This window comes from Perca fluviatilis, chromosome 7, assembly GCF_010015445.1.
Source record: "Perca fluviatilis chromosome 7, GENO_Pfluv_1.0, whole genome shotgun sequence".
NCBI lineage: Eukaryota > Metazoa > Chordata > Actinopteri > Perciformes > Percidae > Perca > Perca fluviatilis.
In genome coordinates, this window is record NC_053118.1 from 544614 (window position 1) to 557961 (window position 13348).

At 40.0% G+C, this 13348-nt stretch overlaps 1 protein-coding gene across 4 annotated transcripts in view; it reads right to left on the reverse strand.

Annotated features, from left to right (window-relative positions):
- The window catches only part of LOC120562122 (vacuolar protein sorting-associated protein 13B), a 380029-nt gene that overhangs the window by 200076 nt on the left and 166605 nt on the right, over positions 1-13348 (reverse strand). For all 4 annotated transcript variants that reach the window (XM_039805631.1, XM_039805634.1, XM_039805630.1 and 1 more), the window contains one exon: positions 9519-9652. In XM_039805631.1, coding sequence (XP_039661565.1) covers positions 9519-9652 — 134 coding nt within the window. The remainder of the gene's footprint in view (positions 1-9518; positions 9653-13348) is intronic.

Here is a 13348-nt window from a genome sequence, read left to right on the forward strand (position 1 = left end):
AGACTGTAAAAAAAAAAAAAAAAATGGATACAGCATCGGTGAGGTCACCCTTGGGTTTGTGGAACAACGTTTTGAAGCAGGGGGTTTGCTTTTTGGCTGACGCGATCTTGATATTGTGGAGCCAGAAGTTACATACCATATTTGGACAAGAGGGCGAAAATCTAAGCCAGTGTTATGTATGGTTTCAATGATGCTGCGCTAAGCTAAACGCTAAAAGAGGGAAAGTAGCTGATTTCCAACCCTTCTGACGCGAGTCATCCAGCAGAGTTTTATTTGCTGGTAAACATGGACCTCCAGGTACTGGTGCCGTTCGTCAGCATGTACAGCAGTACACAGAGCTGGTTGAAAATCGGCAGGCTTTTTCTTAAGTTACTAGCTAGCGCTAGCTGGCTAGCTTGGTTGGCAGGACACTGAACCAGACATTTCTAGGTGACCAAAGCGTTCCAATTAACTTTGATAAAGTGAAAACACACAGTGAGAGGGTCAAACGTTTAAGACGAAAATAGAAGAAGAAACTACTTGAAACTAGCGATTGAGGGCCATAAAGTCGTTTATTGAGGTAATAAATAAAGGCAGAAGTAGGGTCATTTCCATACACAGTTAAAGAAATGGACAAAGTGAGCCCATAGATTTCAACGGAGACCAGTGAAGTATATTAGAAGCACTTTTCCGGTGATGGCTGAGCGTTACTGAGCAGCCTCCAACTGAGCTTGACGACGTAGATGTGACGTGAGCAACCTGTCTGAAAGTGTGAAGTCTTCTGGTAGCTGTGCCAAGAGAAATCTCAATCATTCCCAATCTTTCAGAGACGGACAGCGTAGGTATATGTAAGGAGATAACATGGGCACAGGCTAATTATTGCTAACTAAAATGCTAGTTAACATCAGCTATTGTAAGTCGAAACTGCCTGCGAGCTTCTCCTGTACTGTACAGTAATTCCTCTACTATGCGACAGTAAGTCTCGTGGTTATGACCCAATCGTTAGCCTATTTTTACAAAAACGTCTCCTATGGAGCCATAACGTGAGGTACAAGGTAATGGAGCCTTTTATACATTGTCGTGTTTCTTTAGAAATAAACAATGGACAAATAGAGTCTTTAAACGCTTCAGATGTAAAGTTATTCGCTGTCAAAGTGACGTCAAAATTAATGGCAGTCAATGGAATGCTAACGGCGGGTGAGGGCTAGGTAGCATCAAAATGGCGTCATAAGAAGTACGCGTTGTGGAGAGAGGCTTACCCCCTTGGTCCTTTCCTACTTCTATAGAAACTGACTTCTCTTTCAGTGAAGTCACCCCCCTGCTGGAATTTAGGCAGAATGCAGGTTTAAGGCACTTCCGCATTGGCTTCACATCTCAGATAAGGAAGTTGCCACTTGGGTGTGACAAAGAAACTTGCTCTTTAACTCATAATAAATGTCTTTTTCTTCCTAATCCAAATTCTCTCTTTCTCTCAGTTCAGCTTTCCTGAAAAGCGTCTACACTAATCAACTACAGTTTAGACTGTTTACTAATTGTTTAAGCAGTGATAGTGGTTCATATAGCTATATGTGTAAACTGAACCATTTCTCTTTGGGCCAGCCGGAGTGTCTGTTTTCGACATTAGCTGCCTGTCTGTCTATCATCGACAGTTCCTTAAGAAGATTAAAGGAGGTTCTCTGATGGCTTTGAATGGATTACGAATCATTTTTCAGCCATTTTCATTGCAGGGTGAATTTCGCCTATCATTCCCCGTGAGGTAACAGGAGAGGAGGGTGTTACAAACTGAGATAGATAGGAATGTAATGGATTTGAAGTCATAGAGTAACCATGGCTCAGAATCATTTCTGGGGTTTGGTTGAAGCACTCAGCTACAGATAGAGCGTGACACTCATGGATTCAGATAATAATCTCTGCCCTAACCACGCATGACGGGCCATCACCAGGAATCAATGCTAACTATGTCTGTCATTGAAAAAGACAAGTATGGTGTAAAGAATGATTTAAGAAGAGAAAGCTACAAATAGAAACAGAGCATGTTCTGCTTTTTCCAGCTGCTATTCTGGTTTTAGACTTTGAGTGGGATATGTGTCCAAGACATAACATAAGCATAAGCTTTACTCAAGTGTAGAGTCACACTGTAATGAAATGCACAGTGCAGGGGGACAGAATTGCTTGCGCAGGTTTTTTGAGGTCATGCTGTTTCTTGAGGTAAGATAAGGGATGATGCAGCAAAGTGCATTAGACCTTAAAATGTATGACACCAAACCGAAAATACAGAACATGTTTTATTCCATTCTATGCTATTTGTGAACTGCTGACACTGGTGGAATAAATGACAACAGACAATTGTTGAAAATGTAAACCTCATGTACTGCAGCTTTTCCATCTGCATTATCACTATTTTCTTAGCTACTTCTATTAAAATGGGCCCATGCTCTAGCATCTGCGCAGACCTTTACCTTTTTTCCTTCTGTTGTGAATCTGAAGGAAAGAATTTACGTCACAGTGACAACAAATCTGAGACCAGGACTACGAGAAATGTTAAAACAATTTACACAATCACAAGGTATCATGTGTCCCCATTCTGTTTAAATAGCCTTAAGTGGTCTCAGCAGCCGTAGTATAATAAATACTTTCGTAACTTTTTCTCCCCCAATCTCATTCCGCCACCTTCGCTCTTTCCGTCTTGTTCCTCTCTCTTCTGTAAAAATAACAACAAAAACAGAGAAAGCTATGCATGCCAAATTGGGCACATGTGCAGCAGAAGTGTGAGCCATTAGGTATTCTGTTTACGCCACACTAAAACAAATGGAGTGGTTTAAGTTTGGGAGCTTGGATATCCAAGGCCTGGGGTACCAGCTGTCGGCTCGTTCGGTTTGGTCCGCTTCCACTCCCATGTCAACAGGACAGACTGTTTCCTAATTACTGCTGCAGTATGTGGTGTGGTCCCAGTCGCACAGCCGAAGGGGACAAAGGAAAGTGGAGGCAATGACGGGCTCAGCAAACTATTAGAGGGTTGAGTTAACTTTTGTGGAAGTACTGTAAACAGCTCCATGGGCTGACATGGAACCTGGGCTCTGAAGCATTATTTCAATTCACATGTGTCATGCCCTCTTTCATGTTTGACTGACATCAGTTTGTGTGGTCCTAGCAATACGAATTAAGATGAATTAAGAATGGTTGTTGGACTTCTGCATCATTGGTTATTGTTTACATGCACAAAGAACCGTGCCTATAAGCCATATTCCTATTAAAGATTGATTTAGTTTACCTGCTCTTTGAATTCCCTGAAACAGAGTATCCCTGCTGCCATAAATAAACCTGTTAAGAGAAAACGTCTGTGCGCCTGTGATGACCTGCCTGCATATACAACACACTGCTGAAAAGGTATGAAAACAGAATTCTGTGAAGTTATGATCCCTGGAGTGATCTGTGAGACGATGAGGTCTGTTGACATCATCATGTAACTATAACTTTGTGTTAGTCTGACCGTGTGCTGACAGAGAAAACCAACAGTCAAAAAATACGTCCATGCCACAGTGATCTGTGGGATACTTAAGTAAGCCAGGCAATCTGATCAGATCTCTCATCATGAGAATGACTACATATAACTGTAGTATTAAAACATAGTTGTGATCTTTACAGTGGCCAACCAAAAACCAGGATATTTGAGTAACAAAAATGCCAAAATAATATACTGGGTAAATGCGGTCACCATCTTCACAGTCATTTTGCAAACTGTAGAGCAGTTATAAATGAACCTAACACATTACCGGACACAAAGATGTCCATATTTCCCCAATCAGTAAAGTACTGAACCACATGAGTACTGTGTGCGTTTGCATACACCATGGCGTTCTGTTCCTGCATCAAGAGGAGCCCTGTCAAAGAGTTGTCAGCACTTCCTGATGCATTTCAGATGGGGCTGGTTGTGATGTGGGCTCTGCTAACTGGTCCAGGCAAGATGCAGCAAGCATCCACACAATGGGAGCACTTAACTATCCAGTTAGACACTTTAACACACAGACAGGGACATCCAGCAAGCCAGCCAGTCAACCAGCAGTAAGCCTACCACAAAGTGACATGAGACGCTACGTATGCATCTGTATGTAAAACAGGCTAATAGGCTAACAGCTAACAGAGGTCCCTGGAAGCCATATGGCCACAACCACAGAGAGAGCTAAGATGGGCTGAGCTAAGCTAAACCTCAGCACCTCAGAGAGAAAGAGGAGGACAGGGATAGGGGTAAATGGTCTCTAAAGTAGATTTGGGACTGGTGTTTGTTGCTGAGTTATGGCGTTGAATAATTGCCAGAAAAGTGTTTTTGCAGAACATTACAATGTCACAGTGAAGTTGACCTTTAACCTATTGGGTATAAAATATCATTCCTTCATCATTTTATCCTATTAGACATTTGTGTGGAATTTTCCCATAATTAGCATATGAATTATTGAGTTATGGCCCAAAACATGTTTTGTGTGGACGTTTATGCCAAGTTTGAGGAAATTCCCTCAAGGCGTTCCTGAGATATCACATTCACAAGAATGGTACAAACATATAGACGGACAACCAAAAACATAATGCTTCCAGCATGGCATTAACTTAGAACTATATAAAAGTAGCACTAAAGAAAGAGATACAAAAGAAAATAAATTATTTATAAGGAATATATACAGTTAAGTGTATATATATATATATATATATACACACATACATATATATATATATACATATATATATATACAATACATACACATACATATATATATACATAACATATATATATACTATACATACATACATATATATAACATACATAATATACATATATATATACATACACATACATACATATACATACATATACTATACATACATACATACATACATACATACATACATATATACATACACATACACTACATATATATACCTACCACACATACACTATACTACAATATATACATACATACATACATATATACATACATATATACATACATACATACATACATATACACACATATATATCCCATATATATATACATATATATATATATATATACATATATACTACTATATACACATACATGAACATATATAACCATATATATATATATACACATGCAATACATAAAACGATATAGAGAGAGAGAAAGAGGCAGAAGCAGAAAGAGAGCAGGAGGAGAGAGCAGAGAGAGAGAAGGAGGTGGATATATATACATATATATATATATACATACATATATATATATATATATATATATATATATAACATATATATATATATACTATATATATATATATATAACAAATATATATATATATATATATACATATATATATAGAAAATATAATATATATATATATATATATACACGATATAGACATATATATATATAAACATATAGTATATATAGATACATATATAGGTGAAAGAAAGGAAGAAAAAGAGGAAGAACAAAGAATGAGGAAAAGAAAGATGAGCCATAGTAAGAGGAAGAAAGAAAAAAATAGGGAAAGAAAAAAGGAGAAAAAAAAAAAAAAAAAAAAAAAAAAAAAAGTTGGAAAGAGGAAGAAAGAAAGCAATGGAAATGGAATCAAGAAAGCTGCAGCTTTTCAGCAGGGACAGGGAAGATGTTAAAATGGATGAGGAAGATGGGATGGAAGCCAAATACAGGACCATTCTTGAAGAAAAACCGAGAAGTGTGCAAAGATCCTGAGACTGGTGAAAAAAAAAAAAAAAAAAAAAAGATTGCCACAAAGCAAAAAAACAAGTCAAAGTCCGACCTGAATCAATCAAGAATCTGTGGAAAGAACTGAAAAGTGCGCTCAAAACGCTCTCCATCCACCTCACCTCTTTGAGCCCGAGCTGTTTTGTAAGGCTGAATGGGCAAAAATGTCGATGTGCAAAACTGATAATAATACTAGCGACTTCCCAGCTGTAATCGCAAGCAAAAGGTGGCGCTACAAAGTATTAGTCTTATTAGTTGAATTCAAATATTTCAGTTTTTTATTTGTTTAAAAGGTTTGAAATATCCAATAAATTTTGTTCCACTTCATGATTGTGTCCCGCTTGTTGTTGATTCTTCACAAAAAATTACAGTTTTATATCTTTATGTTTGAGGCCTGAAATGTGACAAAAGGTCGAAAAGTTCAAGGGGGCCGAATACTTTCGCAAGGCACTGTACATATATATATATATACACATATACATATATATATATATATACATATACATATATATATATATATACATATACATACATATATATATATATATATATACATATATATATATATATATATATATATATATATATATATATATATATATACATACATACATACTATTTTACAGGTCTTATATCAGTGTAATATGAGTGTTTTAAATTATACTGTGATTAGAAAGCTTTAGTTGAAGTGGAAATGAGTAAGGTAGTTGTACAGTAATATGCAAATCCAGCATAACTGAAAGTTCCATGTCACCAAGACATTTAAAGGGCAACTATTATATAGCAGTTTCAGGATAATACTTGCATTTTGTGTTTGTACTAGAACATGTTTACATGCTTTATTGATAATAAAAAAAATGAAATAAACACTTTATTTTCACTCATACTGCCCATGGCTGCTCCTCTGTATGAGATGATGTGTAGGAGTGCCTGTCTCTTTAAGCCCGCCTCCCGAACAAAGCTCAATCTGCTCTGATTGGCCAGAGTTTTTCCTGCAATCTACGCTCCGCTGTTGTTTCACTAGCTAGTTGAAACTGGAGCTACAGCAACGGAGTATATAGCAGGACTTCGTACCGTGAAAAATCACCAGTAGAGACTTTTAAACCAAATACTACACAACCGGACATGTCCCAGCAGTAAAGTGACCCGAATCTGGGGAAAAATTACCAGCATTGGCCGCCAAGATTACAGCTATATGTAAGCATGCAGCTACAGGCTATATGTAAGCATGCAGCTACTAGATATTTAGCACTAGGCTAACTTTAGATTGTAGTGTAACAAAGCAGCACTTTCTACCGTCAAAATTGGCAGATGAAGGTTTTGAACCAAACACTACCCAGTAGGACATGTTTCAGTAGTAATGTGACCCGGAATTGGGGAGAATTTAACAATATTGGAAGACAAGATTGCATCTTTTTCTGCTGTTAGCATGTAGCTACTATAGTTAGAAGTGGACACTAATAGAATATAGCAGGACTTTCTACAGTCAATAATCGCAGATTAAGGCTTTTTAATTTAACAACACTGGCAGCCAAGAGGACATTTTACTGCCGTTAGCATGTAGTTACATGTGAGAATGTTAACACCGCAGTGGCTTAAAAAAAAAACACTCCAGTCCTGCGTACCTGGAGCAGATGACCAATCATAGAAGGCCGGCTTAGAGTTGCGTAACACTTAGCCAAGAGTAGAAAAAACTAAAAACTGTTGAAACCGGAGTGTTCAGAACAGTTGGAAATCTGAACGTTTTAGCTCATGGGGGATTTCTCTAAAATACGTTTACCTCATTATTTGAAGTTCTGGCCACGTTTAACATGAAAATCCGACATTATAACATTGTAGATATGACAGAAAATACGGAAAAGCATAATATGTCCACTTTAAAGTCATTATTGATAGATATGTGGGGACCAGATTTCTATTTCAGAATCTAATTGCAATAATGTGAATTCAGTGTGTAGCTCAAGCATATTTCAGCAGGGTGGACTCTTTGTTTACATGTAAAGTACATGGGGCTTGACCCCTCAGACCTAGACTATAAGGACATGCTACTGGGCCACTCTGCTCCAAACAGGACTACATACAGTGGAATCTCACATATCACTGACTGGAAAGAAACATCAAAAAGACCACCTGCTATACAACATGTACAGTGCCTTGCGAAAGTATTCGGCCCCCTTGAACGTTTCGACCTTTTGCCACATTTCAGGCCTCAAACATAAAGATATAAAACTGTAATTTTTTGTGAAGAATCAACAACAAGTGGGTCCCAATCATGAAGTGGAACGAAATTTATTGGATATTTCAAACCTTTTAAACAAATAAAAAACTGAAATAGTGAGTGCAAAATTATTCAGCCCCCTTAAGTTAATACTTTGTAGCGCCACCTTTTGCTGCGATTACAGCTGTAAGTCGCTTGGGGTATGTCTCTATCAGTTTTGCACATCGAGACTGACATTTTTGCCCATTCCTCCTTGGAAAACAATTCGAGCGCTCAGTGAGGTTGGATGGAGAGCGTTTGTGAACAGCAGTTTTCAGTTCTTTCCACAGATTCTCGATTTGATTCAGGTCTGGACTTTGACTTGGCCATTCTAACACCTGGATATGTTTATTTGTGAACCATTCCATTGTAGATTTTGCTTTATGTTTTGGATCATTGTCTTGTTGGAAGACAAATTCCTCCCCAGTCTCAGGTCTTTTGCAGACTCCATCAGGTTTTCTTCCAGAATGGTCCTGTATTTGGCTCCATCCATCTTCCCATCAATTTTAACCATCTTCCCTGTCCCTGCTGAAGAAAAGCAGGCCCAAACCATGATGCTGCCACCACCATGTTTGACAGTGGGGATGGTGTGTTCAGGGTGATGAGCTGTGTTGCTTTTACGCCAAACATAACGTTTTGCATTGTTGCCAAAAAGTTCGATTTTGGTTTCATCTGACCAGAGCACCTTCTTCCACATGTTTGGTGTGTCTCCCAGGTCGCTTTGGCAAACTTTAAACGACACTTTTATGGATATCTTTAAGAAATGGCTTTCTTCTTGCCACTCTTCCATAAAGGCCAGATTTGTGCAGTATACGATTATTGTTGTCCTATGGACAGAGTCTCCCACCTCAGCTGTAGATCTCTGCAGTTCATCCAGAGTGATCATGGGCCTCTTGGCTGCATCTCTGATCAGTCTTCTCATTGTATGAGCTGAAAGTTTAGAGGGACGGCCGGGTCTTCGTAGATTTGTAGTGGTCTGATACTCCTTCCATTTCAATATTATCGCTTGCACAGTGCTCCTTGGGATGTTTAAAGCTTGGGAAATCTTTTGTATCCAAACCGGCTTTAAACTTCTCCACAACAGTATCTCGGACCTGCCTGGTGTGTTCCTTGTTCTTCATGATGCTCTGCGCGCTTTACACGGACCTCTGAGACTATCACAGAGCAGGTGCATTTATACGGAGACTTGATTACACACAGCTAGATTCTATTTATCATCATTAGTCATTTAGGTCAACATTGGATCATTCAAAGATCCTTACTGAACTTCTGGAGAGAGTTTGCTGCACTGAAAGTAAAGGGGCTGAATAATTTTGCACGCCCACTTTTTCAGTTTTTTATTTGTTAAAAAAGTTTGAAATAGCCAATGAATTTCGTTCCACTTCATAATTGGGACCCACTTGTTGTTGATTCTTCACAAAAAATTACAGTTTTATATCTTTATGTTTGAGGCCTGAAATGTGGCAAAAGGTCGAAACGTTCAAGGGGGCCGAATACTTTCGCAAGGCACTGTATGTACAATAATGGTAGAGTATATCGTTTGATACCTGTAGAGTAAGGCGTTTAACAGCATCCCAGGCTTGGGCAATGAGCTCCTTCATTCTCTCCTCTGAGGTTGTCCATGACTCCGCTGCTGTGGCATCGGGCATCACCCTCATGGGGATGGACAGGGGACGTGATTCTGGAAAAGAAAAAAAGTACTTCAGTACTGTGTGTACCCAATTGTAGTAATGTAAATTTGTTTTGTTTATACTATATACTGGTCCTGTGATGAAATAACCTCTTTACCACAGAAGTACTGTAGAACCCTGTAATATGTAATATAAAAATGGTATATGGTACACGAGACTGTACTGCCCTGCTTTCATCCTACATTTAACTCTCTTCATAATTCACTTTTATTTTCATTTGCTGTACAGTATCATGTTATATGATGTTTAACTGACACTTCATTGAGGTGATGTAATGTTAGCACTCAGGTTTCTTGTCTCCTACAGCAGCGTGCGCACATGCACACGCACACACGCACACACACACACACACACACACACACACACACACACACACACACACACACACACACAGTATCCTAGACATGACATGTCCTAGTGGGCCTGCTGTGGTCCAGACAAAGGTTGACAGTCTGCACTGACACTCATGGCAACAGCCAAGCACACACATCCCACAGAAACAACCCCCTAAATTAGCCTTTGCACTAACCCTATTAACCTGAGGGTCCAAGAACGACTTCCCTGTTAATAGACAGTTCTTGTGAGAGAAGCAGACACACAGATAAAAGAGAAACTGAGTGTAAGAGAGAGGTGCAGAAGCAGAAATTCGAAGGAACTGAGACAGAGGCATATGGACAGAACACACATTCTACCAGGTTAGCCTGAGGTCTGTGGATGTTAAAGCCATCAGGGCGCCAGAGGTGAGGGAAGGGGGGTCCCTCTGAAGACACATTAGGACATATTCCATGATTTAAAGGTCTGCCTTGCTCAGCAGCTCTATCCCACATTTGTCATGAAACAGCGATGATGTCACAGCACCACAGTGCCTCCCCAGACGCTACGCTCCCAAATATAACTAAAACAGGCAAATGGGTTGGCACGGAAACAAAAGTGTGTTGCCAGGGCAATGGACAAAAAGGATGGTTAAGTTACCCTGATTTGTTGTTGCTGTGGCAACCTGCCTAAAACTTGTGGGTGGGTGGGAGTGTGTGTGTGTGTGTGTGTGTGTGTTGTGTGTGTGTGCGCGCGCGCACACACATAGACGGCTGAGTGACTAAGCTCACAGGTGCATGTGTGCGTGTGTGTCTGTAAGTGGAAGAAACCAGACTGAGGGCCGAGATCATCGTGTCTGGACTCTTACAGTATTTTCTCACACTCAGCATCCAGGTGCCTCTGGCATTCAGGGACTATGAAATGGACTGTTTTTGTCATGATGCCTACAATCAGTGTTGCATCATCACGTACTATGCACATGACCGCACTGTACATTTTGTACATTTGACAACCCATATTTTCCAATCTGCCTTCTCCCTCGTTCTTGTTCGTCAGCTACATACACTAGATTCTGTGAGCCTTGTACAGTACACAACCAATTCCAGTGTTAGTATACTTCACTAAATATCCACAGCCACAGATGGCAAAAATTGACTTTGACAGGACAGATTGTGTTTCATGGACTGTCTTTCATTGAGTAATGTGCAGAGAGTGCGGCATAAACCGCTGTGATATCATTGGGTTGTCAATAGTGTTTTGTTGTAGAGGGCTGTGTGTGTGTGTGTGTGTGTGAGAGTATTCCTGTCACACTGCATTAGAGAGCCGTTTCCTGTTCCGCTCTGCAGGGGATCCATATAGACATGACAGAGCTCTGTGGCTGCTGCTCTCTGTCATGTGGCCCAGCTGTCTAGACCAAGGAGACTTTACCCCAGGGACTGGATATGCTCTGTGTGAATGTGTGTTTATTTGTATAGTAGGTTGTGACAAAGTATTGTAACTGTAAGTTCTTGGGAACATGAGTCAATGAGTCTGCGCCCACATTAACATCAATGTATGTGCAAAGTGGTGTGTGTGTGTGTGTGTGCGTGTGTGTGAGTGAGTGAGTGAGTGAGTGAGGGGTGTGTATGATTTTAACTCTGTTGGTGGTTATCACTGGAAATACCAGTCTTACTACTTACGTCAGTGTCCTGGTTACCCCCCCTCCACCGTACCCGGAATCCTTGCCCAACCAAACGGCAACATATATCCACACACACTGCCCTTGCAATACACAACGGATACACATTAAAACAGACCCCAAATGATCGTCACATCATTGATGAAATCTTAGAGTAAAAAGAGACCACCCTTCTGACATTCAAAAGCATCAATTGTACCATGACCCTCCAAATTGCCAAAACAATCTATTACACACCATGAGATAGTTAGCCTGAGGGTGGAGTGGACCCTGTATGACTAGAAGTTGGAGATTGCCAGGTTGTGTGTGCATTTTGACAATTGCAACTATGATTCCTTTGTGTGGAAATGCACAATTGCAAATATGCAAGTACACGTGAGTAGGTATGCAGTGTGCCACATGCAGTATGCACTTGCATTAACCTGTGGAACTAATTTTATATTGCACAACATGCATTAATACATGAGGGCAGACACAGATCAGCACAGAGCCTAAAATTAGGACAACAATTCCAGTTTTTACCATTAAAGGTCCCATGGCATGAAAATTTCACATTTGTTTTTTAACATTAATATGCATTCCCCCAGCCTGCCTATGGTCCCCCATTGGCTAGAAATGGTGATAGGTGTAAACCGAGCCCTGGGTATCCTGCTCTGCCTTTGAGAAAATGAAAGCTCAGATGGGCCAATCTGGAATCTTGCCCCTTATGAGGTCATAAGGGGAAAGGTTACCTCCCCTTTCTCTGCTTTGCCCGCCCAGAGAATTTGGCCCACCCATGAGAAAGAGAGAGACATCATGGCTTTCAAACGAGCAAAGTGGCAGTTGGTCAAGGACACACACCCACCCTCCACCTTGCCCCCCCTCTCCTCCTCAATAGCTACAGACACAGAAATGGCACATCCTAAGGAAAGCTCATTGTGGGACTGGCTCTAGTGGCTGTAATTCTGCACCAAGGCTGAATTTCGGGAAAGAGACTTCAGCTACAGTATTAGGGGACCACTAAGGTCTATATAAAAGAGACTTCAGATACAGTATTAGGGGACCACTAAGGTCTATATAAAAGAGACTTCAGATACAGTATTAGGGGACCACTAAGGTCTATATAAAAGAGCCTTCAGATACAGTATTAGGGGACCACTAAGGCCTATATAAAAGAGACTTCAGATACAGTATTAGGGGACCACTAAGGCCTATATAAAAGAGACTTCAGATACAGTATTAGGGGACCACTAAGGTCCATATAAAAGAGACTTCAGATACAGTATTAGGGGACCACTAAGGTCTATATAAAAGAGACTTCAGATACAGTATTAGGGGACCACTAAGGTCTATATAAAAGAGACTTCAGATACAGTATTAGGGGACCACTAAGGTCTATATAAAAGAGACTTCAGATACAGTATTAGGGGACCACTACGGCCTATATAAAAGAGACTTCAGATACAGTATTAGGGGACCACTAAGGCCTATATAAAAGAGACTTCAGATACAGTATTAGGGGACCACTAAGGTCTATATAAAAGAGACTTCAGATACAGTATTAGGGGACCACTAAGGCCTATATAAAAGAGACTTCAGATACAGTATTAGGGGACCACTAAGGTCTATATAAAAGAGACTTCAGATACAGTATTAGGGGACCACTAAGGTCTATATAAAAGAGACTTCAGATACAGTATTAGGGGACCACTAAGGT